This window comes from Mytilinidion resinicola, assembly GCF_010093595.1.
Source record: "Mytilinidion resinicola strain CBS 304.34 unplaced genomic scaffold BDZ99scaffold_17, whole genome shotgun sequence".
Classification (NCBI taxonomy): Eukaryota; Fungi; Ascomycota; class Dothideomycetes; order Mytilinidiales; family Mytilinidiaceae; genus Mytilinidion; species Mytilinidion resinicola.
Window position 1 is genome coordinate 412805 of NW_022985453.1, and position 26391 is coordinate 439195.

Sequence of the window (26391 nt, forward strand, 5' to 3'; positions counted from 1 at the left end):
CATGGGGGTGGGGATTGTGGGGGAGTGGGAGGAGGTGTTTGGGGGGAGGTATCGGGAGATGGTGAAGTAAGAGGGTTTTGGGGGATGAGGGATGGCGAGGTGGCTCTGCTCTTGAGATGGTCATCGGATTTCGATATGGCGGAGGATCAGGGGCGTGATTCGTTGTTCTGGATTGGCTGATTATGTATGTTGTTTGTGCAGCATCAAATGTGCTTTGTTCAAGGCCTGCGCAAAGGGCAGTTCGCCCTGCTTCTATTGAGCATTGGCGTCTTTGACATCCGCTTAGTCCAAAGATGATATCCTATATCCTTGGTAGTGCTTCAGATAGGTATCCGAGTTCGCAGAGCCTTGATCTCAAGCTAGCTAAATTGAAGGTCCAAGCACTTGATGTCTTTCTGAGAGATGTTCCCTCTGGAAGTACGATTGATACGTTGACGGCCGCTACATGCCGTGTTGTTAGGAAGCTTAGAGAGTACACCAAGAGGTCCTTCGGAAGGTTATCGTTGTTGGCGAAACATGAATTCTCAATAGTCGTTTGGAGGATCATGAATTCTACACACTCCGAGAGGATATCAACGACTGGCAAACTTGAATACAGGTCTGGACGCCCAATTAGTAGATAGTAGACTTTGAAACTTCAGTCGGCATGCTAGTAGTTCATCCCGGATTATATCAGGGGTATATGCTGTTGGTCAAGGAGCAAGAGCGCATATGATATTCTACAGGTAGACAGCAAGTCGATTTGGACTACGCAAAGCCAGGAAGATGTTGAGGGTGCCTGAATCGCATACGGTAGTACTCGGGTTGCAGCACTACAACCTAGGGTCAGCAACTCATATGCAGTAACGTATCAGGATAACATGCTGATACAGGAGGAAGTAACAGGTAGTGCAACAGCAGTGCTGCAGCACGGTATCAGTACTGTATCAGGAAACAGGATGAATCAAGTAACGCGTCAGGAAGAGATACCACGTTATGCCCCCGGGGCTGGCCCCCCTCCTTCCCCTAGTATATAAACAACGAGCTAGACACCCATAGAAATCAGAGTTCACATCAATTTCAACCTGAGTGTAGTCGTCAAAACATCAGTGCTGTCTTGATGTTTGGCAAGCTTCACGCCAAAGTGGATGGATTTTGAATAATTTGGGTAACACTGCCTAGATGAATCTATTGTGAAGACAGTTGAGCCACGATCTCTCCGCTTGTATCCCAAAGTGTATTATATTTCGAATCCGTGAACAAAAACCACCTGGTAGCCCCTCAAACCGCCTCCTACTCGTCCACTTCTTCAATGACTTCGTTGTAACGGAGCCACTCAGCATGGTCCACCACGAAAGCTTCGTTCGTACCCTTACCGCAAACTATGTACTCCGTCACATAGTCTGCGTATCTCTGGTCATCACAGTTCCAAACAAGAGTGCGGTGAACCAGTCCGTCAGGCGTCATGCGCGGTACAGGATCCATTTCGCGCAGGTCCTTGAGTTCCACTGTTTTCAACGTGAGCAAGGCACTCATCTTGGCGATTGTAGTGGCCCAAGTTCCGCCATCTCGTGGCTGCAGGTAACAATCACGGAGCTTCAGCGACTTGAGTGTTCCGGCCAGCGGCTCCAGAAGGCCAAGGAGGGTCTTTTCGCTCGTGTAGACCTCCAGGCTGAGCTTGCGCAAGCGCTTCCAAGGACACTTAAAGGCAAGGAAGATATCGTTGTCGCTTGCAAGCCGGTGTCCAGTTCGAACAACCAGACACAACTCCTCCAATGCCTCCGTCCAGCCCAAGTACTGCTGTAGGTATTTGATCGGATGGCGATAGTCGTTGGTCGGGTCGTCGTAATCCTTCGAGCTTAGATCCACAGTTTTTAGTTGCTGGAATATAGGTTTAAATTGCTCCGAGCAGTGACTGTCCGCATCCCAGAAATCGTCAGGTCGGCCCCAAGAGAACTCGTCTCCACTCTTTCCAAGGCTTAGCCGTAGGTGTCGTAACTGGGCTGGCGCCACCACGAGGGCGTGGAGGAGGGCGGAGAGTGGTACTGTGCCATGCTGTACGTAGCGAGTGGACTGCAGGAAATTGGTCGCAGGTTCTATGCCTTGGGGGTTCCTTGGGTCCCGGTAGGCTCGCCAGAAGCCGTCTTCTTGGTCCGGTGTTGTAGAGGGCGCTGCGACAACGACGCGCTCGAGATTCACGAGCTTTGCAATAGCATCAGAGAAGTCGCTGGCAACGCGTGTGATGGGGTTCTCCGCCACCGCGCTGTTGGTCCACGAGTTGACTTGAGAATGGTTTCTGTGGTTGTGGAGGAGATATTTCTTCCACCAGATAAGCACTTCGGGTGCTGCTAGCACTGTCAGTTAAAGTCGCTTAGGTGCACAGTTGGAGTGACCTGGAGACTTGCATACCTTTTAAAGGAGTGTCATCCTGGCCTACGACCCGAGAATTCTTGACTAGTGACTGCAAGTCTTCTGCGACCGGATCGTGGAAGACCAAAGTCTTCACAGTGGGCGCGAGGTAGGCATCCTTTGCTACTTCAATGAGCTTGTTTATGGAATTCTCCGCCACTGCCACATGTAGCTCTTTGAAGATGCCCGGCTCCAGGAAGTCTGCCCACTTGTGGCAGGTTGCGCGGAGGGCTTTGACGGCGGTGAAGTCATCATCTAGATAGCTAATGATCTCGAGAGCTATCTCATCCGGACAGCGGTTCAGAGACACCTTCTTAGACGCCATTTTGCTGTAAAGAGGTCGATGGTGGGGTTGTTGCGAGTTTGGAGGTCCAGCTCTATGAGGTTGACGGCAAAGGTGACCCGTTTGACGTCACTGTCGCCATGTCCCGTCCTGTGCACTAGATTTCATGGATTTTTCTGTCCATATCGAATTACTTTGATATAGTTTTGGAAGTGCTGAGAATGGGCTGTCGGAGTTGCTTCGACTGACGATCCACAAAATCAAAAAAGGAGTCGCTGCTTTTCTTATTGCGCCTTGACATCTTTGACATTTCCCTCACGCCAAAGTGGAAATGGCTTGAGGCGTTTTGATGGAAGATAGGCTTGTGCAACGCAGTCGCCTCTAGATGGTCATTTCGAAGCCTAGGTATCCTAAGATTGCTGCAGGTTGGGAAGTGATATGATCTAGATTGCCTCGATCAAGTTCCAAGTTGCGCAAAAGAGACATTGCTGGTGTGTCTCTTGAATGTGTGCGCTTTTTACATTCGCCAGATGCCAGAAAGGATTGCCCAGGAGTGGTACGAGTACTTTTCCATTCCCAACAAAAGAGAAGTCGACCCAGCTCCTCTTAAACATATGCATTTCTAACGTCCGTCTAGTGTAAAGAACAAGACTGCCAGTAGTGCCTTGAGGCTGTGTCTGAGTCTGAAAAGCCGTAATCTCATGATGGTTGAACTAAGGGCTCGAGACTTTGATATGTTCATAACGTATGTAGTTTCCGGAAGTACAATTGATGAGGTCCCAGCCGTTGCATGTCTTTCCGGTAAATATGATACACCAAGACATGCTTCGAGCGGTTTTCGATTTCCTCAAAAGTGTGATGTTGAGATAGTCGATTGGGGAGTGATCGCTTTCATCGATTCCAGAGAAGACGCGATTTCCAGACGTCTGAATGATACCATCGTCGCCGTTACATGTCGTCATGGTAAAGATGATATATCAAGACGTGCTTCGTAATGGTATCGATGTCCGCAAAAGTTTGATCTCCAGATAGTCTTGCTTTGAAGTGTTATGACTTTGACATCATCCAGATTTGAAGATTGATAGTCGTGGATGTCGTCGAAGTCATGAAAAGGTTTGCAGTGCTAGTCTCCTCGCAACTTGATTTGAGATTCGTTGCTTGAGTGGAAGTGACGGGGTTTCGGACGTGGGGGTAATGTCAACGAAATTGAGGCCTCCGAGCCTTCGAGGACCATCACGAGGATAGTCTCTCGATGGCCCGTAGGCCCCCCGTTTTGCACCCAGGGGAGGAGGGTAGCTTAACCTTCTTCAACTACCGAGACGGGGGAGGACGGCCCCGTTGAGAAAAAGCGTTATGGCGGAAGTTGTGTGGCGAAGAATCGTGACTAGAAGGTGCGTAACGCAGACGACGAGAGAGAGTGGGGTTTCCTTGCAGTTGGGCCCGTCCAAGACCACCCCGAGCCTTCGGCATTACGCCTACTTGGCACCTGGGGGGCGAGGTTGAAGCTTACCTACGAAGTACTCGCCCACTCTCTCTCGCCGACTTGTGTTGACGCAACAACTTCTCTACATCTACGGAAAACTGGTACATGACGTCCTCTAGATTGACTTCAAAATCAACCAGAGAAAGCAAGTCCCAGGGCTTTTCGCAGAAGTAGTCAACGATGAAGCCCACAAAGAGGTCCTTGACGTCGTGAATCCATTTGTGGCCATCGTCCTTGAGAGTGCTCCCGACATCGCGAACTTCCAGAATGTCGAATCCGCACCGTTCAAAGAACATCTTCGTCATTAAAGTCTGCGAGCGTCCGAATTGATAGCAAGAATAGTCCAGATAGTAGACTTCGCCATTCTTGTCCGTAACTCGCAGTACTTTATGAAACGTCGACTCCTGGTCACAGGTGGTATCGTCGTACGTCCAAGCATCTCCCGGAATCCACTTTTCATCCCCCTTTACCAGCACTTCTTTGACGTCCACCAGGTCGTCGCCGAGCAAGGAGGTCACAGAAGGTCCCAAGAGTGCGACGGCATGGTCGCATTGCCAGGCGCAGAGCGCAGCCCTTCTCTCGAGTACGTAGTCCGGCTCTTCAAAACCTTTCGGCAGGGGGTACGTGTCTACGCCAAGTTCCGTTGGATATCCAGCGAGGAGCATCGATATCGCAAATGTCTTTCCTCTCGCATCTTCCCTCATCCACAGCGTTCCCGCGAGATTTCTCTCGAAAGTCACCTCTCGGTACAAGAGGAAGGTCTCTCTCAAGATTGCGTCGGCGAAGAGCAGCCGCTTCCGGAATGAGTCGTTCCAGCAAGCGCAGGCTAGGGGCGAGGCGGAGGAGCAGAGAGGGCAGGCGGACTCCACAGAATCGTAAACTTGGGAGGGCATTGTGAAGAACTGAAGCGCGAAGTTTGCGAGCGCGTATACAATCTCGAAAAGAAGGAGGAGATTGAGAGAGTTCTGACGGCGAGGAGCAAGTAGGATTCGACAAAGAAGAAACTCAATCGGGCACTCAGCATAGGAAAACGCTGGAATTATCCGAGGCCCACTCATACTAACTACATTAAGCTTTTTGCACAATTCTCGGTGAAGACACACGGACCACGGCCAATATAACCGGCTGTAATTATCATGCTGCTGGTAATATTACCGATTCTTGTGATTTTGACTCGCATTAAACGCTCGTTTTCACTCAAGATCTCAGTTCAGAGCATTGTGTCTAGTTCATCTACCCGATAGAAGACCGCTAGCTCCCGGCCGGTCTACGAACCAAAAGAAAGGAGTAGAGTGTTGTTCAATGCCTCTTCGACCAGCACGAAATCTGTCCCGTTCTCCTTGTAGATCTCCTTGCTTACCAGCAGTCTGATGACGCCGGCTTACAACTCGATCTCCTTGTCCCCTTCAACATTGTTCACTTCCACAATCTCCTGCCACTCCCTTGCCTCGGCCCTCTTCTTGACTGCATCTCTCTCCTTAGCCTCCTCTGCTTCCGCAAGCATCCCTTTCTCTGTGTCCATCTCTTTGTATTTCCAAGAGCTCAGTAACTCTTCCTGAACAGCAATGAAGTCCTCGTGAAGAACCTACTGCCTGATGGCGGGACACGGTCTAAATGAACATCTTCAAAGAGGGCGCTGTCGCCAACCTCGTGCGACCTCTTACAGGACTGGCGGAGATTCCTCAAGGCGGTGGGCTCGTCCTGCAGGTACTTTGCGATTTCCAGGAGGGTCTTGTTCGAACAGCCGAGAAGGGAGGGGTCCGGTTCGGTCATTGCGGATGTAGCTGGATGGCGAGTTCGCGTTTGTGTCGTGATAGGTCTTGTACGTCGACGAACGCGGTGAGCGCTTGGTTGTGCTCGGTGAATACATTGTTCCGGTTCCGCTGTTGAGGCGCTCCAAACGGCGGCGCATAGGTGCCAAAATACATGACGAAACACTTCAGTCCCCATTGTCTCGGCAACCGCAGGAGCTAGCTAGATATCCACTCTATCAAACCTTACATCTTATACTCAGTTTTGAAACGCTGTTGAAGCATGCCAAACGGCGGCGGGGCAGTTCTAGAATAGATTGCAGAAGACCCACCAGATATTGGCTCTATTGAACCTTGCATCCCATAGTTAGTTCAGCAACGCCGTTGAGGCACACTAAACGGTGGCGGAGGAGCACCAAAATAGATCACAAAAGACCAGCTAAATATCCACTCTATGAAACCCTACATTCCATGTTCTGTTTTGAAACGCTGTTGAAGTATGCCAAACGGCGGCGAAAGAGCATCGATATAGATTACGCAAGACTAGCTAGATATCTAGTCTATCAACCAACATTCACATCATATATGCACTTTCGATACTGCGTTGAGGCTCCCTAAAGGGCGGTGAAGCACTGCCAAACCAGATCACGGAAGACCACCCTGATACCCGCTCTGTTGAACTGTACATACTACATACAGGTTTGAAACAGTGTTGAGGCTCTCCAAACGGCTTCCAAACAATGCGGAAAGAGATCATAGAAAACCAGCCAGATATTTGCTCTATAAACGTTACATCATATATAGACTTTTGAAACCGTCTTGACGGCGGCAAAATAAGGCTAAAAGAGATCATAGACGACCAGCCAGATATCTACTCTATTAGACTTTGCATCCTAAATGCACTTTCGAAGCCGTGTTGAGGCTCTCTAAACGGCGGCGAAGCAGTGTCAAGATGGGTTAGAGAAGACTTCGGAGTTCAGGCTGAGGATCTCCAGACAACGGCAAGAAGGAGGCAGAAGTCGAAGACCCGGGTCTAGATTTGAGCAAGTCCGTAATTCCTAGTCTCCTTAGCTAGTCCAAATTCCAAAGGCTCATCCAACCTCTTCAGGGCTTAGCTTGCAGGGTATATGCTAAAATTCTGGCTGGGGCCCTCTAGACGATGGTAACAAGGGCGCAGAAGTCAAACAACGAGGCCTAAATTTGAGTGTATGCGTGATTCCTGGTCTCTTTGGTTAGTCCATTGTCAAAAGGCCCATCTAACCTCTTCCGGACTTGACTTGCTGGGTATATGCCAAATCTTTGGCTGAGGCCTCCCAGACGACGGTAACAAGAGCGCAGAAGTCAAAGATCCCGGCCTAAATTTCGGCATAAATGTGATTCCTGATCTCCTCAGTTAGTTCAACGTCCACATTCTCATGTAGCTCTTCCGGAATTGACTTACAGGGTATGTACCAAAGTCCTAGCTGAGGCCTCTCAGGCGATGGTAGCAAGATCCCAGTGGTTGAAGAAACTAGCATCGATTCGTGAGGGCTGACCAAAAATAATGTACGTCTCTGCACTTAGCCACTCCTGTTGAGTGTTTCCAGGCTGCGCCACGAGGAGGCGACAGAGTCCGATTTCGCACGCCCGCCTACGAATAGGCCCCTGGTTTTCGCAGCAGGGAGCGGGTAGTTCATAACCCTCCTACTACCAAGGTGTAAAGTTGAGGGGGACGGCTCAACCGGGAAAAGCTGTGACGAGAGAGGGAGAGAAGAGGAGAGACTAGGACGGACGAGGAGGGCGGGATTTAGTGAGTCTGGCGCCACTCCATCAAGAGCTCCGGGATTGCTCTTGTCGAAAGATCGTCCAAAAGGGCAGCAAGACGGGCCTCGAAGACAGCATCTGAGAGGTCGTCCAGAGGCGAAGCGTAACCTGGATACCGTGGGCTAAAACCAAAAGGTCCGGAAAAAACGACGGAGTGTACCACGAGTTCGATAGATCGGGCTCACGGCCAACAGCGGTGAGCGTAAGGCGGCGTAGACGGCCAGGCGAATCGGCGAGAGCTTTTAGAAGGCTAGTTAAGAAGGCAAACCCTTCTAATCGTCCTTTGTCCTCTCTGAAAGCGTCGTCGTTGATCGCGTCCATACCGGTCGGAAAGCGACGTGGCGGTCGCCAATTCGCAGGAGTGAAGGCTATCTTGTCGCTGTACTTGCGCCAGAAGTTCGAGAGGTTATCGCGATCGTCATATGCTACGACACGCACTTGGGTGAGGCTGACGAGCTTTGCGATGGCAGCCTCGAAACTGTGTCGCGCTTTTAGGGCCCTAGCATTCGTAGCGTTGAGCGCGCCGAATTTCAGACTGTCGATAAACTGAGACTGCATGGCCAAGTAGGAGGTATATTTGGAGTACAGATCTAGCATGCTAGACTCTGTAGTCACTCATCAGCGCCATCTTGATCAAGGTAATACACTGCGCGCACCTTGAATGGGTATTTGGACTCTCTGGACCGCCCTCGACCAATTCTCCAGTGTTTGGTACTCGTGTAGCATCTGCCCATGGAGGACGATACGCTTGACCATTCGGGAACATCTCTGTTCGAAGCGACCTCATTCAAGCGCTTCAAAGAGGGCGGCAGCAAAGCCACGTGAATCTCCTCAAAAAGAGTTGTCGTGGCAACCGCAGCGAGTGTTAGGTGGGTCAGACGCAAATGTTTGAGGGCCGCGACATCACCTAGAAGATGGTTGGCAATCTCGAGTATCATATCTCGGGGAATGCAGACCAGGTTCGGCTCTGCGGGCTTCGAGTCGAGTACTGGGAGACCTAAGTCCATATTGTGAGTTGTGGTGGAGAGGTGTTGCGATTTGGTAGGGTGGTGGGGTGGTGGCTCATGGACGATCTCGATGAACACATTGTTCCGTTACCGCTCCATATTAGGACGGTAGCCTCTAACATACTAGTATGCCATTCTAGCTCACAGGGCCTCTTGAGTCGATTCTACTTTGTAATGATTCAACGTTTCCTATTCTATTTTTCCTATGCTGCGAATGGAACAAATCGTGGAGCAAAGTGAAACCTCCCAGTCCATGTACAACATTTCACGGCGGTTTGGGGTGGACTGGTATGGCTTCCACTTACTAAGGACAATCGGCTTATCCAGTGGGGAAAAATAGCATGGAACGGTATTTGAATTGACTGATGCATTTTTGAGAAATGTCCTGTATCACTCGTAGCCCACGTATAACTTGTCTATAGAACCAGCTTTATAGGATTAAACTGTTCGTATGTATCCTGACAGCGATGATGAGTTACACATATGACCGACTGAGAGCTTTCATAGTGCTCCTGCCTACTACTTTACCCTCAGACTTGCCAGTCCTTTTAGAAGCTGGCAGCTGGTGAAAAGTGGTGAGAACTCTTGTGTATTGCTATGTAGGAGGATAGGAATATATAGGCCCAGGAGACGTAGGCAGCTACTGTGGCGTAGGCAGCACAGTAGGCAGCAGAGCTGGCTGTCAGAAGCTATCCCTAACGCTGATTGTTCTTCTCAGCTCCTATCCAGTGGCAGCGGCTATCTCTCTAGCTTACAGCTCATCATTCTCCTCGTCCAAGTATATATGGAATGCTTCAGTAGCATCAATCCCCTCCGCCTCCTCGACATCCGAAGATTCGTCGCCTTCTGGGTCTTCGATTATCACCGACCACCCAAAAGCGTCTCCAGGAAATTATCCTGGTCTGCGTTGAACCAATCGGTGTCGCCTTTCCTTCCAAGTACGTACTGATTCATGTATTCAACATACTCGCGGTTCGTGAAAACACGAAACACCGTCGCCGTAGGGTCAGACATGCTGATTTCGCCAAGGTCGCTGAATTCGACTCCCTTGAGTGACTTGATTCTACTCAGTTGCCGGATGGTGGATCCCCAGCAGCCCACTTCCTGAGCTTGGCTCGGTAACCTGCACCGATCACACAATAGCTCCCACTCCTCCCGAGCTGCAGTCGGCAGTAGGCGAACATTGTGAAGTCTTAAGGTGTCCAGAAAACCTGCGAGCTTATTGAAACAGTCAATAAGGGAGGGCTGGGTGGCATCAATCTCGAGGCTGAGCTTTCGGATTCTTGGCCATTTTCCCACGCACGCGAGGATGTCGCCGCGAGGCCATTCGCCTTCCACCGTGTCGTTTACGATGTTGAGCGCAAGCTTAACGTGCAAGTTGAGTTTCTTGAGCGCTGTGCATGCTGCGATGCACTCACCAATCTGTGAAGCCTATTCGTCGCCCCTCCACACCTTAAGGTCCAGCACGGTTAGGAAGACGAAGACGGGATAGAGTGTTGGGATAAGGGGTGGACCTTGAGGCCAGTTATTTCCGTTGACTCGCTGGCACCAGAATTCGCCTCCGGTCGTCGTCATTTGCAGTCGACGTAGCTCGGTCGAACAAGTTGTCAGAGCTCGAAAAGTTGCCGTGAGCAGAACAGATCCTTCCGTAAGCGCAGCGAAAAGGTCAGGGTAAAATGTCTTCGCGTCATACCGTATCGCACACAGCATTCGACCCTCTGGGGTATTTTCGTCAAGGTCGTCAAGTATGCGTCGTCGCCAAGTTGTAGGTGTTAGGAGGATGTTCTCTCTAACCTTATCCCAAAAGGCAGACCTATCGTCGGCTTCATCGTAAGCCGTCACAACAACGTCTTGCAACTTGGTAAATCAGGCCATGGTGGCATCAAACCTTTGGTAAACCTTCGCGCCCGCCAAGTCGATGCCCTTGGACATGCTCTCTTGGGCCGTGAGGGACCTGTCCTCGGCGTCTGCGTAAGAAATGTATGTTTCATAGTAATCATCTCGCTTCCATCCTAAAACATTTAGTCGTTACGCTCAGAATCTCATAGACGAATACCTCATCTAGCTTACTTGGAACCTGTCCCCCAGCTCTCCCAACAGCGATTGCCCATCCCTTTATCGTCTCGTAACCGAAGGGCACTTGGCCATGAAACACAACCCGCTGTACCGATGTAGCAAGGTTGTGTCGGGATGCGATGTTCGTGAGCCGCAGTATCGATTCTAGATACAGAGCAACGTGTAACTCTTTGAAAAGTACTCTCGCACCAACTTCAGCGAAGCGTTTAGAGCAACAACGAAAGCTTCTCAGATTCTCGAGATAATCCTGGAAATCCTCGAGATTGTCCTGGAGAAATTCGATAATGTCGATCAGGAGCTCGATTGGAAGGTTGAGCAGAGCTGGTTTTGGGGGGGGGCTGGAAGGAGTTGGAGCTCGTTCTGAAGGGCAAATAGAGCGGGGATCGAGGAAGCCATGAATGGAGTGTCCAAACGTGGGGAATTGAGGTGGTGTGGTTGATGGGAGGTCTGGAGGTGTGTGGTGGTCGGATTCGGATTGCAGGTCAAAGCTAAGACTGGGAGTGTGTCAACGAACTTGGATGGGCCTCAAAGCGCTGTTCCTGACCGGGAATTCACATGTATGAGAATGAGGAGACCGCAGAGTTGATTTCTTTGCCACTGGGAATTCACTTGATTCTTCAAGTCTCAAGGGACGGGCCACTGCCGCCGGAGTCCTGAGATAGGCCTCAACGCATCTAAGGGCCTCTTACAGCAGCTAGTTCTCCTCCAACGCATTCTTAATCATAGCTACCATACTCCCCGTATGAACCTCGAATCTCTCGTCCGTCATGGTCTCCATCCGATCAAAATTATTCTCAGATGCAGAACCTGCCGACCGCGCCGTCCACGATTCGATGAACCAAACAAGTTTGTTGTGCCACGATAATGCCACGGCTCGCTTCTCCTTCTCTTGCTCTTGGACCACCCAGGACACTCCATTCTTGCGCCTCATTCCAATTTGCTGCTTCTCGAGTCTCTCCTTTTCCAGTTGTTCGTCTTGCTCAGCCAACAAGTATTTCAGTCAGATAGGTGTCCAGTGTTGCTCGTACCACGATTCCAGGTCCATGGTTTTCGGTTCCTGGACTGTCTTCGAAACTATCCTCATGAAGTCGAGCCATCGGAAGATGGCGGGGAGGCCAAGATGTGTTGCGAGAGGGGCAAACACAACGGTGCTCATGTCGCTGTTGTTGAACGTGACTAGGATGACAGGAATAATCACCTCTCTATCCTCTGGAAATCCTTCAAGGATACTGGATTTTTTCTTATTTGTGATCGCAGTTGAGCTGGGGAGCTTTACGGCTTCGACAACATAAGCCGCTTCCTCTATCTTGGCGACTGGAACTATATCTTATATCAGTGCATGCTCAATGAATGGATCCTTATGCGTCTTACCATCCAATTCGCGATTGAGGAATATCTTGCACAAGAGACCGCGCAACAAAGTCGCCGCTGGTCCACAGCGTTCATGCTTCTGCACCGCGCGCCAAACATCCAATCCGGAGAAGGAGGCTTCCTTGAGACAAGGCTCTGCAGGTCGCTTCGTGAGTAGCGTGAGGAAGATGTGGTAAATTCTGTATCCCTGCGGCCCCGAGAGCTCCAGATGGATGGTACTCGACTCGCATGCTTGCCAGAGACCTAGCACGGGGCCGTTGAGCCATCGGAAGGCGGATTTGATATGACAAACGCAGGGAGAGGACGTCGGCGTACGCCCGTTGGTGACGTCGTGAACTGGACATACGATGGCAGCTTCGGCATAAGGCGCGCCGGTAGAATTGGTGTTTGATAGCGCTGGCATGGTGATCTCTGGATACTGTTCGGCGCTGTGGTGGAATTGAAGGCCGGGCAGTATAGTGTGCGTCAGTAGATGTAGCAGTAAACAAGTCAGCTATGGCAAAGCACTGGGTAGTCAACACGAGCGTTATTCACCGACGCTACTGCAAATTGCAAGAATTGCAGCATTTTCCTGGCTTCGAGCTGATTGGCCAGAAGGTGCAGTGACCACATCTCTTGGCATCTTTTGAATATATTCACTCCACTCACGTTTCGCTACCTCTTCTCTTCAGCCTGCATAGCCCGTCTCTCTGTACGCACTACCCAAGCCTACTCCTGACTAGCCTTTTTGCTAATAGCCCAGCCAACAGTCACACGCGCATTCACAACCACAAGAATGCGATTCACCGCCATCACCAACGTCCTCACCGCCGTCGTCGAAACCGTCACGGAGTGGCTAGATCCAGCCCCCAAAGAGGGAGAGACAGGAGGAGGAGAAAGCGCCGCGAAGATCGAGAAGAAGCCGTTCTGGGGTACGCCTCCCGCCAAATTATCAGTATAATAACTACTAACAACACATCCGGAACCGTCCGACCACATCACCTTCTTCGTCGGCCGCGCCCCGCATCGAAGCATGGCCACACGACCGCTACGAGTGGAAGTCCTACTCCCTCCCCCGCGCCCACTTTGCCGCCCTCCGCATGTCGTCGCCCGTGCTGCCTGGTGCGGATGTTCACAACCTTCCGGGCATAGGGGCCCCCGCCTTCGAAACTTTTGTAGCTTAGATGGACCAAGCAGACCCCCGCCGCTTGCCTGTTGTTGCCGGCATGTCAAAGAAGAAGAAGGTGGTAGAGGAGGTGAAAGATTTTGCTGTGCGGCTCGGTGTGGAGGAGCTGAGGGAGGCGGTAGAGGAGGCGTTGAAGGAGGTGTGGAGAGAGAGAGGGGCCTAAGGGTAGAGGGGAAGGGGGAGGGCTTGGGGTGTTTGTAGGATTACGCAGTGCTGCCATTAGATGAATCGGAAGTATATTCTTTGTGCTGCCTGAAACTTCAACTTCTGCGTACGCCTGAATCAATGTTATTTGCCTTGCCTACTGCGCAGTCTATGATATCCTTGGAGCCTCTCCTGTCCTATTAACAATATCAGCGGGCATATGTCAATTCTCAAAAGCTGAACTTTAGATGGGCGAATCTTTAGCAGAAGACTGGCTCGTTTGAAGCTGCAGGAGGACCTCCAATGCTGGTAGCGTCACAGAAATAATATGTTTTATCAACAGATATCGAAACCAGGCCATCCACCTATCGATATTGATGCACGTCTAAGAGCTCTGAAGCATGTCTTGATATATCAAACCGAAGAGAGTCATCATGTCATCTTTAGAACGGTTGAAATCAGGCCTGCTCAACATCGACACCTTTTCCCCTATCCAACATTGTGAAGATACCTCCGATGGGATGAGTTTTGGCTAGGCGGCATGTTTACTCAGCTCATCAACAATTTGAACACTAATCGTTCCGTATTGCTCGTCGCGCTTGGGGGTTTGAGGCATCATTCGATGAATTCTTCTGAAAACAATCGAATGTCATATTGGACCCACTTCGATTCGGACAGTGTGTTTTCTAGAAGCATTCCCCGTACTTAACGGTGTAGGGGGTGCTCTAACAAAGTAAGATTTGAGAAGTAAGATGTCATTGCTTGAGGACATCAAATCTACAATAGGACACTCCCCGCGACTGATTGTAGATGCAATATACCGAGAGATATCTCCTTCCACTAGGAGGTACTTCAAGTCAAATTCAACACCTCCGCAGAAGCTTCAGCTCTACACCACCTGCGTCAAAGTATGGGTACGCGGATATCCGGCTGCTCGAACTCCACTGCTTCTCGCTGGTCGCCACTGCCAGGAGTGGCCCAGATAGCACGTATCCGTCCAGTCCAGAGGAAGCCTAATTCCCACCGTATCGCCTCTACATCGCGCTCAGAATTTGCAAAGCCATTTGGGGTACTTCCTCCCGCTATGCGCAGATTATGGGGTTTTCAGGGGTCATGCTTGAGGCTCCCGACGAGACCTGGACTTCGGCTGGACTTCGGCCATCAGCTCCCGTGACTTCCCGTGATGACTAACTGCTAGCGGCTTGGCACACAAACTTCTTTAAAAGCTGAACGAGCCTGGCTCTTGACCTTCTTCTTTTCATGCCACCTTGAGAATTGAGGTAGTCCTAGTATTAATCGGTATGCTAGGGCCCTCTCCTATTCTCGAGGAAATTAGATCAAAGTGCATCGCTCATACTTGTTCGTCAATCCGAGACACCTCGCTGGGGAATGTTGAGATATGCCAACATCTTTTTTCATTGATTCTCTCAGCTTGTCTGGGATTTCGAAGAAGAAAATATCGTGCTTCCTCATCATGTTGTAGTTGATGGAAGCTCAGGCTGCCGTAACGAAGTTTGTTCTTGCTTTTCGAGGACTGCCGCCACGCCAACAGGCCTCCCCCAATGGCCCTGCTGTGCCGTCTCTCTCGCGACTTAGCTGTTGAGAGTATGTTGTAGCGCTGTTCTTGCGATTCTCGACGGCGTGCTGCTGATCCGCGGCGGCGGGCTGGTGCTGCTGGCCGCGCCCGGGGAGAGGCTGCAATATAGCGCCATCGCAGAGGGCTTGACGCATCAAAGCAGTCCGAGTCGCGATATTTGGACTCATAGCTGCTCTTCAATGCGCTTGCCTGATGCTGTGTCCCGTAGTTGCCGTGCTTGAGGCGGCTGGCGTCCTGGATGGTCGGCGGGCGCGGCCAAAACGCGTCTGCCAGTGAGCAGCGACACAACGAAAACGCACTGCTATGGATAGCAAAATACTTAAATATACGCCTCAATTGATGTCTTCGCACCGCCAGGTATCTATATAGCTCTCTGACGAGGCTTGCTTCTGGTATCGCCACCCGTGTGCATTGCCTGGCCTGCACCATCCGCCAAAGGCCGTGAGAGAGGCTACGCCTTTGCGGTCGATCTCCTCGAGCCCTAACTTGGCCTAGGGCTTCGAGTAGCATACATTTAGATATAATAGAGTAGGATCACTTCAATTAAGAGCTAGTCGAATATTGCACCCTGTTTTGGCCGTCAAGCGGCTACTCGCGCACCACAAACGGCTCTTTGAACTTGCCAGTGCTAGATCCATATATTCAAACAATAGACTTAGTAGGAGCGTTAAATGTTAACCGATCTTGACTAGCCTGTCCTGCAGGGTGAAGGTACATGGTGGAGGGTGCAGAGGGTGAAGGCCGGATCACCTCAACTCCTCTGCCACCGCATTGAGATCTTTCGCCAGCCTCAAACGCCGTCCTACCTCACAGCGATCATCACGCGAAAAGCCACTCCTCTCACCCCTCTCCGCCCACAGTCATGCCCGTCCCCGACCACATCCTCAATGCCATCGACTCCTTCTTCGACGACCTGTGGCGCGAAATGCTGCCAAACCTCCAGTCCGACGACCCGCCGTTCGCTATCGAGATCATCAAGGGCTTCAAAGTCTCCAAGATCCTCCGATACGGCTACACGCGGCTTGCTGAAGGAGACGAAAACTTATGGGCCTACAAGAACTGGGACGAGTGCGACCAGGCGGCGCACTTGCTGTGCCCGATAGTTGTGAAGGTTCTCGGAGGTATATTGCACCTTTAGCCAACATTCTGCGCTAGAAAAACTAGTACTAATCGCTGCGCGCGCAGAGGAAGGAGACAAAGTGGAGATCGCCCACCTCTGGGTCGAACCAGAGCGTCTCGTCAAGGACCGGACCGACGACCGCAAGCAGCGCATGCGTGGACACACCGTGATTGTCTACACACTGAAAGACGGCCGACAGCGTGTCATTGACCCAACGAGGTCCCAATTTGGTTTCCAAAACGTCGAAAAGTCGTACCGCGAGTACTGGGAAGCTCACGCCCCCGTCATACCCCCACAACCGCCGCAATTGATGACATTTGGAGGACACATATTGATGATGCGTCGTCTAGCTGCAAGATATCGTTCTTTGCAACAGATTGTGTTCTTTTACCACCTTTTCGCCGCCAATGCTACCCTTACGTACAACAAGTGGGCGAAAGGGAGGATTCAGGGGGGAACGAGGGCCCTAGATGTGCTGGGAGGGGGGGGGACTGTGGCGAAAGGAGAGTTGTTGAAGGCAATGCGGGGGTCTACGCTGCGTGTGAAAGAGATGATAGATGCGTGGGAAGCGACGAAGAAGAAGTAAAAATCGGTAGAGTAGAATCAAGCTTGGCCTGAGTACTCATTTGGAAGTACTGTAAACGATTTGAAGGACTCCTACGCATTACAAGTGAGATCTACGTGATGTCAAAGGCGGCACGCCATGAACCGGATCGAAGGTCTAACAATATGATTAACAGCTTCAGAACTCAACGTATGGAAGGCAGCTTGATTTCCACTGCGTAGGCCTTTACAACTCGTTTCGATATCAAAAAGCTACCCGGGACACCCCAAGCGGTGTTAAGGAGTAGGGAAAAGGAATCCAGAATCAGTTTGGAAGTACTGCAAACAATCTGAAGAACCCCTGCACGTTACAAAATAAAATGTGTGTGATGTCAAAAGTCCCACCTCACGAATCAGATCGAGTGTTCTATATCCAGATTAACAGCTTCAGAACTCAAACTGTTGTAGAAGGCTCAATTCATATAGCGTAAACCTGTACATTTCGTCTCGATATTGAAAAACCAATTGGGACACCCCAAACAACGGCAAGGTGTCGGAAGAAAGAATAGCTTTTCTAGTGATCTGAAGTCTCCCGCTCTTCCGCTCGTTCAACGCACTCTATCCAGCCGAAGGTCCGCCAGGCCTGTGTAGAACGCCCCTCATCATGTGCTCTCCCCAACGGGCACAGAAATCTCTCACCTCCTCCCGGACCATTTCTAACATGTCCGATATGTCCTTACTCTCCTCTTTGGGCAGCTCGATCGCCTCGTCGAAGACCTTCCGACGCATCAGATCAACAGCTTCGACCATAACCTTGCGAAGCTGCGCCGCATAGCTGTACTCTTGGTGCTCTTGGTCATCCGCAGGTACTTCCCACGACTCCGTACCCTCCTCGCAGCGCTCCTGATAGTATTCCTCCGCCTCCACCACTTCGAATGGCCAGCCATGCTGATAGCCCGTAAAATCTGGTATAAGGACCGTCCCGTCGACGAGCTGGACGCGGAGGTGGCTGTGGTCGTAGAGCTCCTCTTCCTCGTCGTCCTCCATGCCAATCCACACTTTGCGCGATTGTTTGGGGCGGATGCGCCACCAAGAGATAGACTCTATGTCTTCTACACGCATTGTTAGCACTCGTTCCGTCTTTTAACGCGCCTTGGAGCGCTTACCGCCCAGCAGGTGCTTCAAGAGCTCAAGGAATATATATGACACCTCGTCGCAAGTGCTGTATGATATGAACGCAAGTTGGTCTTCTCGCGACAGTTCCTCAGGTAGTGGGCACCCATATTGACCCTCAGCTACTGCCCAGACAGCTCGCAGCTCCTCCGGCGTTGTGGTTTCGACCTGGACTATGCGCTGTCCGAAGGACGCCCGCGCAACGACCTCCCAAATCTGGTGAGCGATGTGCAGCTTTGGCGTGACTCGATCGCGTACAAGGGTGGCTTTGGACTGGTTCGCCATAGTTCAAAGCTATGGGTAGTCGGGTGCGGATTGGGGTGTCAAGTGGAAGGGAGAGAAAATGAAGCTGGTCGCGATTGTTGTGATAGCGGGGTAGAAGATAAGAGGTGAATGTAGCTTCAGCGATTAGCACAGATCCGATTAGGATATAGTGTCGAGGAGTGCTGTGGCTCGGGTTGAGTACTCTTGTTACGGCACCTCTGGCAACGTTATTGTGCTATAGAAACAATACGATACTCTTTCCGATTTGAAGCCTCGCTGTTAGTACATACGACCATAAATCCTTCCAAGGAATTCGAGTCTCCCAAATAATCGTATTGTGCTGGAAAACCTGTACAATGCCACGTGGTTCAATATGCAGCCTTCAAACTATTACATCGTCCCGAAGGATTGTCACAGGGTTAGAGCATCTCGTACGACGACATCATGCTAGAAAAGTAGTAGATTACTGCTCAGTTCAATATGAATCCTCAGGCTACTACATCGTCCCGGAGGATTCTCATAGGGTTAGGGCATCTTAAACGACGGCATCATGCTAGAAAAGTAGTAAGATATTGTTCAGTTCAATATGAAGTCTGCGGGACATTTCATTATTCTACAGAATTTTCATGGTGATGAAGGCCCTCAAACAACGGTTTGATGCTAACAGAGTAAGTAATAAGATACCGACGATCAGGAGAACTCACCAAAGACTGGGCCCGTCTTAGTTTCACCTCCGCAGAGGCTAATTATCCCCAACACTGCGTAAAAGTGCGGGCCCGGCGCTGAGGTTCCCCCATCTTGCCAGAGCCACCTAGCCTCCTTATAGTGCAATAAGGAGGCCTCCTCTGCTTTTTCCCATCTCTGACTGCGCCCTCATCCGAAGTTGCACTCCGGGTACTTCTTCTTCCACTCTTCCTTGCACTCCACGGCGGCAGTCTTCGCGCAGAGACGTAGCGCTTCGATCAGCTCTTTTCTCTTATGTGCCTTGGATAGTACTTGTTTCATTGATAGCCCCTCTTTCTCTAGCCATGCCTTGTACGTAGCAAATAGTCTTTCTCGCAGAAGAGTGACGATGGCATTAAGATAGTCTCGGCCAACATTCTTAGGCATATTTTGCCACTTTTCGTCTAGGCTCATTTGCTGGAAGAGGTACGGATGGTCGGGGTCTTGCGTGTACGCTTGGAGATAGTCGGCCAAAGGTCCCCAAGGCTTGGTATGGAGAAATTGGGAGCCGGTTAAGTCTAGTACCATTTGTCCCACTCTAACGATTGTGTGGCTTCTCGTTATATCGCCCAGACGCGGGCTTACTAACTCTCCGTGCCTCAGTAGCCAGAGGTTGGGAATGACACGAAGGGTAACCACTGCGATAGTCTCGTCTACATTTACACTTTAGTATAACTATAAACACAATGACCTAAAGGTTTAATATACACACGTCCGAAGAGATCATTGAGGATCAGAGCCAAAACCACGGGGGCATCGTCGCACATAGTAAAGCACAGCAACGCTTTCGCTATCTGCGGGTCGAGATTTTGCGGTACTGTCCACTGGCCGGCCTGCTGACAACGATATCTGACAATTCGGCAATCGCCGACTGCGCGCTCGCAGTATATGGCGCTCCAGAAGAAGGGGAAGAATTCAGGGCGGATCGTGAGAAAAAGCTCGAGGAGGAAGTAGGCCGCGAACTGCATGAACTCGGCGTCGGCGGAAGGAGGGGAAGCGAGGGAAGGCATCGTGATTATGAGAGATGATTGTGAGAAGTTATAGCGCTATGCTGAAGCTGAATCGAGAGTTGTAACGGTAATGTCTGTGGCTGCTGCTGAGGTTGAGCTAACTGTTTGCCACAACAAATGAGTGAAGCTGGCGCACAGGCCTCCTTCATCCGACTGCGAGTCCAACACCACCACAAAACCTCGAACCGTAGCCCTCAACCACCTCAGAGCACCGCAAATCAGTATCATCACTTCCGGTATCGTCAGAATGCCGTGCCTCCGCCGCCTCCTCGACCTCATCGGCATCACACATCTGCGCGCGAAGATATCTGAACGTACAGCAAAGCAACCCCCCTGAAAGGAGAGTGCTCGAACCGTAGGGTTGCTTGAAAGAGTCTCGAGACCAGCCCGCTGCAGGCCCTATTACCTCACAAAATGCTAGCTGCAGACAATATTTCCCACTCAATGCTTCGCCGCAACCGCCATTCCCCACCCCATAAGACGCGCCGAGAAGGATACGATCTCGCGTGGCCCTGGAACTCGCAGCTACATTGTCCGAAGCGCTGCTAGAGGAGACATGGACGGAAAGGATGAAATGGCACCATTGCGATTGAAGCATGGGGAGAAGCAGGGGTAGACGCCTAGTGGAAGAGTTCCGGAGAGTAGTCAAGGAAATTCTACATGCGGCAATTCTGCTCACCGTATTTTGCGCTTTTCCTACGTCTTGAGAGCTTTGGAGCTCACCAGGTACTCTCAATTTGGCGCAACCCCTTATGCCATTTCCCCAACGATCTGTATCTAATCCTGGAAATCCAGGTACTTATTTTGGAGTCATAGTGGAAGAGAGTGAGATGTAGAACAGGCTTTCGGATGCTTTTCCAGCACGCTAATGGTGCATGAGGTGTTGTAACAGGGCAAGTAGGTCCGATGCAAGATGCAGCAGACTACATGGTGTATATTAGACTGCGCGAAATTCAGACAGTTTTCTAGCCAGGTCATGTTGTCACAGATGCTTTAGATGCTTAAGAATGATTGAAAAGGATATGCTAGAAGACCCCTGGCGGATGAGGCATCTCTCCACGAGTATTCGCTGTAGAGCCGATATTGTAGCTGACGAACGCGAATGACTCCAAATCGATACTTGCGCATGGGCCCTCTGGGCGTGCGAATCATCTCTCATGGTGCCTCAGGCAGCGTCTGAGTATGTGCTAGTCTATCAAAGTGTGTACAAATTTCTACTACATAACTACAAAGTCATCGTAGGAAGTCTCTGATGCTCGACAGTCTAGTGCATTCGAAAGGATTCTGTCCAGCATGACTCCATGGTCCGTACCAGTTCTCAAACCAGCATCACAATGCTCCCGCTATGTACTCTCCCCGACAAGATCGTCGCTCTTCTTCTTAGGAAAGCGGCACACCTTTTTTCCCTTCTCCTTAAGCACATCATCTACCACCTTCGTTACAGCTTCTCTAAAGCTTTCCCTACTTTCTCTTGCTCTGCTGAGTACCTCCACAGCATTCAACTCATCACCGAGGCGGAGACGCCAGGCATCGTATGCCTCGCCCAAGCGCTCACCAAGGCATTGGCTGAATCTGAGATCGTATTCGCCTTCAACAGCAAGACCGTCGGCGAGCATTGCGATCGATTCCCATTCCTTCTGGTGCTCTTCCCACGTAAAGGTGCGAGGATTGGTGTTTTCGTGGTGTACACCGTAACTCTTCAGGAATTCGCGCAGCCACAACCCGCACTCTTGGAATCCGAACTGCGCCTTGGTTGGGTCGATAACCAGCTGTTCCTTGCCGATCATAATCTGAATAAACGTGTGGGATCGAGCACGACTGTCGTTGATTCGATAGAACTCTATGCATGCTCGTTTAGGCGTGACATCGACTCGTGAAACTCGGACTCGTTTGCCTCTGTCTATAATCGATCTGTTAGTGGAGGACCTTTGTAATAGGCTGCGTTACGAGTATTTTTTGCACGTACCTCCGAACATCTTCCTTACGATCGGAAGCAGAACGTGAGCAGCTTTGTCGCACTGGTTGGCCATGGTGAAGGTCAGGAGGTCTTCCTCATTCGTGAGTAACTCGTATCCTGGCCCCGCTATCTCGGAGACCAGGAACCCGCCTTTGGTCTCTTTTGCGTACGGAACACAGTTCTCAAATATGCTTTCGAGGATAAAATGCCAGACGCGAGCCAGCTCAGCGTCGAACTCCCGAAGCACATCGCGGTCGAAAGGCATGATCGTTGCAACAATAGGCTATAGTAGGTGGATGGTTCTGGATAAATGATATGGGTTCTTTGCGGGTGGATTTGAGTGCTGGCAGTGGTAGATGTCTGTGGAGAAGAACGAAGTGAATAGTCCTGGTCTATATATTGAGGCATGGAATGACTTCGATGGCAAGGACGATTCACCATCGACCTTGCCTGGGACTACAAGTCATGAAGAGTCATTTTGCGGTCGTACTAATCTGAAGTCCGTGTCGTCGTGTACGTTACACTCATTTTCTTGACTGTTCGAGTTACCTCTGCCAACGTCAGCTTCGTGGAAATGACCAGCGTCGTGACGCATTATATGCATACGTTTCCATTGTGACATCCTTTTCGAGTATCCGATCAGAATGGATTGAACTTCAACGAGAATCGCAACCATGGGCACTGAGCATTTCTTCAAATGACTCACACCATGCTGAGGCTGCGCAGACAGCGGTAAGATAAGAGAAATTTGAGCATTCGAGGCCTCTGATCTACGCTGTCGAGTCTTGTAGCAAGCAGAGGACATCGATCCGCATTTCCACGGCCTCTACAACATGATCCCACGCTTCCTGTCTCTCTACCTTGCTCAGCCTACGTAATCTTCCGAATGTGAAATTTTCCCCTTTTGCGCAGTCTTTCAACGCGCTCCACGTGCAGTCTAGGAGCTTCGCGTAGAAGCTGCCTGCTGGGAACTGTGCCCGCTCTTGGGCAACGTTGACCGGTTTGGGCTCTTTGCTGTCTTTACTTCGTGACTCAACGCACTCGGACCACAAATACAGGAAGTGCGACTAGCCAAACTGCTCGTATGTAGGGTCATATATCGGATCAAGGGCGCCAATTCGTATACGGAAAACGACATGTCGAAAGGGGGTGTATTCGCGGGTACCGGAGTCGTTGCGCCAGACTTTGAGAGATGGAATGGGGTGGAAGGCGCACCAAGTGACCTCTGCTTTTCCTGGAGCCTCGACCGTCAGCCCTATTCACCACGTAATTGGAGGAGGCATACTCACCGTCCAAGACACGCTGTAGCAGATCGAAGAACAAAAACACGGCGAGGTCGCACTTTCGATATGCTGATAGCGCCGCCTTATGCTGCTCCGTCGCGTCTTCTGGGCACGGCCGTCCGAACGCAGCGGGCGTGTCTCTCATGATCCCGAGCACATGGTCGTTCCAGAGGAGAATCTGCTTCATGTCGGCGGTGCAGATCTTCGGCGCAATCATCTTCCACAGCAGCTGCACAGTGTAGAGTATACAGAATGTGTATTTGTACTTCTTTCGGTATCCGGTAGCATTTCTTCCTCCTCCTCTTTCCCCTCCAGCATCTTGATGTACCTTTCGAGGGTCTCTTGCGGGCTGGCTTCATCGTTCTGGCGGGGACACTCCATGGTGATGGTCGTCGGCGGACCTCAAAACAAGAGTTGAAGGGAGGATGTATAGGACGGAAAGGGGCCGTCAGGTGGCAGACAAGGAGAGAGCCTGTGATGAGCCGTGGAGAGGCATTGGAGGATTTTGGCTGTGCCTGCTGTCTGCTGTGCGTGCGGCTGCAAGAGCTCGTTCACGAATGGGGACTCTTTGTGCACGTGACCTAGCAATGCATCTCTGCGTGCGCGGCCTCATCTGACTACGCGCTCACCAGTCAACATGCCGACAGCCTAATTTCGGAGAGATAAAGATTGGTTTTGCGAAGCCTTACTAATATCTAAGCTACCCCAGCACAAACTGAGGCTACCGAAGTAGGATGTTCATGCTCTAGACAATGTATATCTCCTCCCTAGATGAGCATATACTCCCCAGACCTATTATTAGATCTTAGATATGCCCTGGAGAGGAATGCAGCGTCTCGATTGTTACATTCCACACCGATAATCGCAGTTGGTCCTGAGGGAGCTGAATTGTTCGGTCTCGTTGCCAAAGCTATGCGGACATTTCCGCGTTCGATGACTTAAGCAATTCGATAGCAGATCGAAGCGTGTATGTCCACGAGTGAGGTCTGCGACGCGTCGAATTTGACATCCTATGTCACTCAAGTTAATAGGTCCTGGGGTATCTGAGCATTTAAAACATGTGGAAAGATTGTGGTAAACTTCACTGAATTTAGCTACTTGGGATTTTGGATCGTATCGAAATATTTGATTCTTTGATACTGGAGATATCCGCATTACTTTTGTACCCCTCTACTACCTGTCGTGCCACCCCAGCGTCAATAGCTGCTACAGGGGTAGGATGTAAAGCTCGAGACGCTGCAAATTAGATTAGGGATGTCCACATCGCTGCTAAAAAGTTTGAAAATCGCCAGGGCCCCCCTGAAAGCGGTAAAACAGCAACAGAGTGACCATCTTGTGTTGGTTCTGATATGGCTTACCTAGATATTGCAGTTGACCTTGAAAATATGAAAGGAGCCAGGGCCATCTTGACAGTGTTATGACATAAAGAAAAGGGTTCTCTTGCAGCGGTGTTGATGTGACTTACCTGGACATTAACATTGCTGCTAGAAAACGACAACATGATAAGGCCCTTTTCACATTGGCAAGATATTATCAAATCGATGACGAACAAGCTTCAATTCCAATCCAGTCCCTTATTCTTACACTTATCTTACAATCTAACTACCCAGCGTCCCTCCTCCCCCTATCACCACAGTCCCCTCTCTTCCCACACTCCCTCCGCACAAACCCGAAGTTTCTCCAACAGATCTTCTCTCTTGTCTTCATCTTCCCCCATTATAACCCCCTCCAACGTCTCCCCGTTCGCCTTCAGCCATCTATCTTGTCCTACTTTGAGCGTAAACCTCAAAAAAGCGTACATAACATTCATCCTTGGACGATCTTCCGCCATATCGGTCCACAGCTTCGGAAGAGAAACGCACACTTCCAGCCCTCCCGGTGCCTCAAACTGTTCGCGGTAGTCACGCTCTGAGCCCCACAACCACTTGAAGCCGAACTGTCCCCCCGTGAGGTCGAGAATATTGGTGCCAATTCGGAGCACAGTGTGCAGCCGCTTGGGGCTCGGAGGAACGCCAGCGCGGAGGGCGTACAGGCGTGGGTAGACCCAGAGGGTCAGGACTTCGACGGTGTCCTCTGCCTGATGTTAACAGATTACCCCAAAACGGACTATAAATGTACATACCTCCGTAGACATCCTCCAGAATTGAGCCCAAGATCACGGGCGCGTCGTCACAGGTGTTGTTTTCTAGGATCGCGCGCGCGGCCTCGGCATCGATGTCTTTGGGCATCTGCCACGCTTCCGCCTGCTCCGCGCGGAATCTGACGACGTTGAGGGTGCGGTAGTGGCCATTCTGCAGGACGCGGTGCCTCTCCCCCCAGGCGGTGGCGATCTTCTGTGGCGAGTCTTCGAGCAGGACGAGGTGGAGGAGGCGGAGGAGGTAGCGGGCAGCTTCTGTGCCGAAGTTTTTCGAATGAGACATTGTGATTTGTAGGAGCGTATGTGTGTGTCTGGATGAGGTTTAACTTGCGCGCGCTGCTGCTGTGATCGATCGACGCTGTGGCGGTTGCTGCGGAGGTGAAGGTAGCTAGCGAGATGCGGTCAAAACACGACAGTGAGAGGCCAAGACGCCGCACGGGCCCGCCCACAGATCAGAAAAGTTCAATCATATCTCGAACACCAAATTGATCTTTTTGCACACAAGGACAAGCCTGCGTAGGGTTACTTGCTGTCTAGATAACGAGCCGTGAGAGGCTAGCATGCGACAAATGGAGAGGCTCACTGAGCAGGTGTACAACGATTGGGTACTTCGCCGTCATCACACGCAGCATGTGGCTCGCGGAGTGCCTCTACGTCTTCGTTGAGGAGGTCCGGAGTCTTTCGGGCAACCTTGAAGTTCTAGATGAAGCTGCCAGGGAGATGAAGCTTTGCGCACGCTGCCGCCGCCCACAATCCCTGATTTCCACCCTGGGAAGCTGAGAATATAGCTTCCGTTAAAGCAGTACAGTATAGCGGATACTAGTGCCTGTGTTTTCCAAGTTCCCCGCACGTCCGGAGCTGTACCATGTCGCTGAGTGCTGCTACACAACTGTCACACATCTCGGGCAGTTTCGGCGATGGCAGAGTCACATCGACATGCAGAAGCAGACTCAAGAGTAAATAATAGTATTGCTCGCGTCACATGCCAAATTGCCTCATACTATAATCTATATGCTGATCTAAAGGCTCCGGGGAGCTTACTTAAGAGATTGTGAACCTCCACCGCCAGTGCTCATTCCCATGCTCGCATTGAGGCGCTGTCTAATTGAATCA

The 26391-nt window shown here is 50.9% G+C and overlaps 11 protein-coding genes across 11 annotated transcripts; 1 reads left to right on the forward strand and 10 right to left on the reverse strand.

Moving 5' to 3' along the window:
• Positions 1-1272: 1272 nt before the first annotated feature.
• Positions 1273-2713, reverse strand: BDZ99DRAFT_479920 (uncharacterized protein; the record flags this gene model as incomplete). Its single annotated transcript, XM_033722293.1, has 2 exons — positions 1273-2333; positions 2389-2713. 2 exons carry the CDS (start codon positions 2711-2713, stop codon positions 1273-1275), a joined length of 1386 nt encoding a protein of 461 aa, XP_033572858.1.
• A 1464-nt stretch (positions 2714-4177) lies between these two features.
• On the reverse strand, positions 4178-5047 carry BDZ99DRAFT_524139 (uncharacterized protein; the record flags this gene model as incomplete). Its single annotated transcript, XM_033725865.1, has 1 exon — positions 4178-5047. The coding sequence occupies one exon, from the start codon at positions 5045-5047 to the stop codon at positions 4178-4180; it is 870 nt and encodes a 289-aa protein (XP_033572859.1).
• Positions 5048-5535: 488 nt separating this feature from the next.
• On the reverse strand, positions 5536-5927 carry BDZ99DRAFT_524140 (uncharacterized protein; the record flags this gene model as incomplete). Its single annotated transcript, XM_033725866.1, has 2 exons — positions 5536-5678; positions 5744-5927. 2 exons carry the CDS (start codon positions 5925-5927, stop codon positions 5536-5538), a joined length of 327 nt encoding a protein of 108 aa, XP_033572860.1.
• A 1787-nt stretch (positions 5928-7714) lies between these two features.
• Positions 7715-8715, reverse strand: BDZ99DRAFT_524141 (uncharacterized protein; the record flags this gene model as incomplete). The annotated part of the gene is made up of 2 exons (XM_033725867.1): positions 7715-8311; positions 8365-8715. The coding sequence occupies 2 exons, from the start codon at positions 8713-8715 to the stop codon at positions 7715-7717; spliced, it is 948 nt and encodes a 315-aa protein (XP_033572861.1).
• An 861-nt stretch (positions 8716-9576) lies between these two features.
• BDZ99DRAFT_524142 (uncharacterized protein) lies at positions 9577-12565 on the reverse strand (the record flags this gene model as incomplete). The annotated part of the gene is made up of 6 exons (XM_033725868.1): positions 9577-10101; positions 10168-10572; positions 10615-10727; positions 10786-11285; positions 11820-12111; positions 12163-12565. The coding sequence occupies 6 exons, from the start codon at positions 12563-12565 to the stop codon at positions 9577-9579; spliced, it is 2238 nt and encodes a 745-aa protein (XP_033572862.1).
• A 3365-nt stretch (positions 12566-15930) lies between these two features.
• BDZ99DRAFT_479924 (uncharacterized protein) lies at positions 15931-16774 on the forward strand (the record flags this gene model as incomplete). Its single annotated transcript, XM_033722294.1, has 2 exons — positions 15931-16189; positions 16233-16774. The coding sequence occupies 2 exons, from the start codon at positions 15931-15933 to the stop codon at positions 16772-16774; spliced, it is 801 nt and encodes a 266-aa protein (XP_033572863.1).
• Positions 16775-17349: 575 nt separating this feature from the next.
• Positions 17350-18189, reverse strand: BDZ99DRAFT_524145 (uncharacterized protein; the record flags this gene model as incomplete). The annotated part of the gene is made up of 2 exons (XM_033725869.1): positions 17350-17843; positions 17898-18189. 2 exons carry the CDS (start codon positions 18187-18189, stop codon positions 17350-17352), a joined length of 786 nt encoding a protein of 261 aa, XP_033572864.1.
• Positions 18190-19041: 852 nt separating this feature from the next.
• BDZ99DRAFT_479925 (uncharacterized protein) lies at positions 19042-19901 on the reverse strand (the record flags this gene model as incomplete). The annotated part of the gene is made up of 2 exons (XM_033722295.1): positions 19042-19544; positions 19604-19901. 2 exons carry the CDS (start codon positions 19899-19901, stop codon positions 19042-19044), a joined length of 801 nt encoding a protein of 266 aa, XP_033572865.1.
• Positions 19902-21244: 1343 nt separating this feature from the next.
• BDZ99DRAFT_479926 (uncharacterized protein) lies at positions 21245-22123 on the reverse strand (the record flags this gene model as incomplete). The annotated part of the gene is made up of 2 exons (XM_033722296.1): positions 21245-21801; positions 21868-22123. 2 exons carry the CDS (start codon positions 22121-22123, stop codon positions 21245-21247), a joined length of 813 nt encoding a protein of 270 aa, XP_033572866.1.
• An 802-nt stretch (positions 22124-22925) lies between these two features.
• BDZ99DRAFT_524148 (uncharacterized protein) lies at positions 22926-23522 on the reverse strand (the record flags this gene model as incomplete). The annotated part of the gene is made up of 3 exons (XM_033725870.1): positions 22926-23092; positions 23148-23343; positions 23391-23522. 3 exons carry the CDS (start codon positions 23520-23522, stop codon positions 22926-22928), a joined length of 495 nt encoding a protein of 164 aa, XP_033572867.1.
• Positions 23523-24768: 1246 nt separating this feature from the next.
• Positions 24769-25561, reverse strand: BDZ99DRAFT_524149 (uncharacterized protein; the record flags this gene model as incomplete). The annotated part of the gene is made up of 2 exons (XM_033725871.1): positions 24769-25214; positions 25264-25561. 2 exons carry the CDS (start codon positions 25559-25561, stop codon positions 24769-24771), a joined length of 744 nt encoding a protein of 247 aa, XP_033572868.1.
• Positions 25562-26391: the final 830 nt, after the last annotated feature.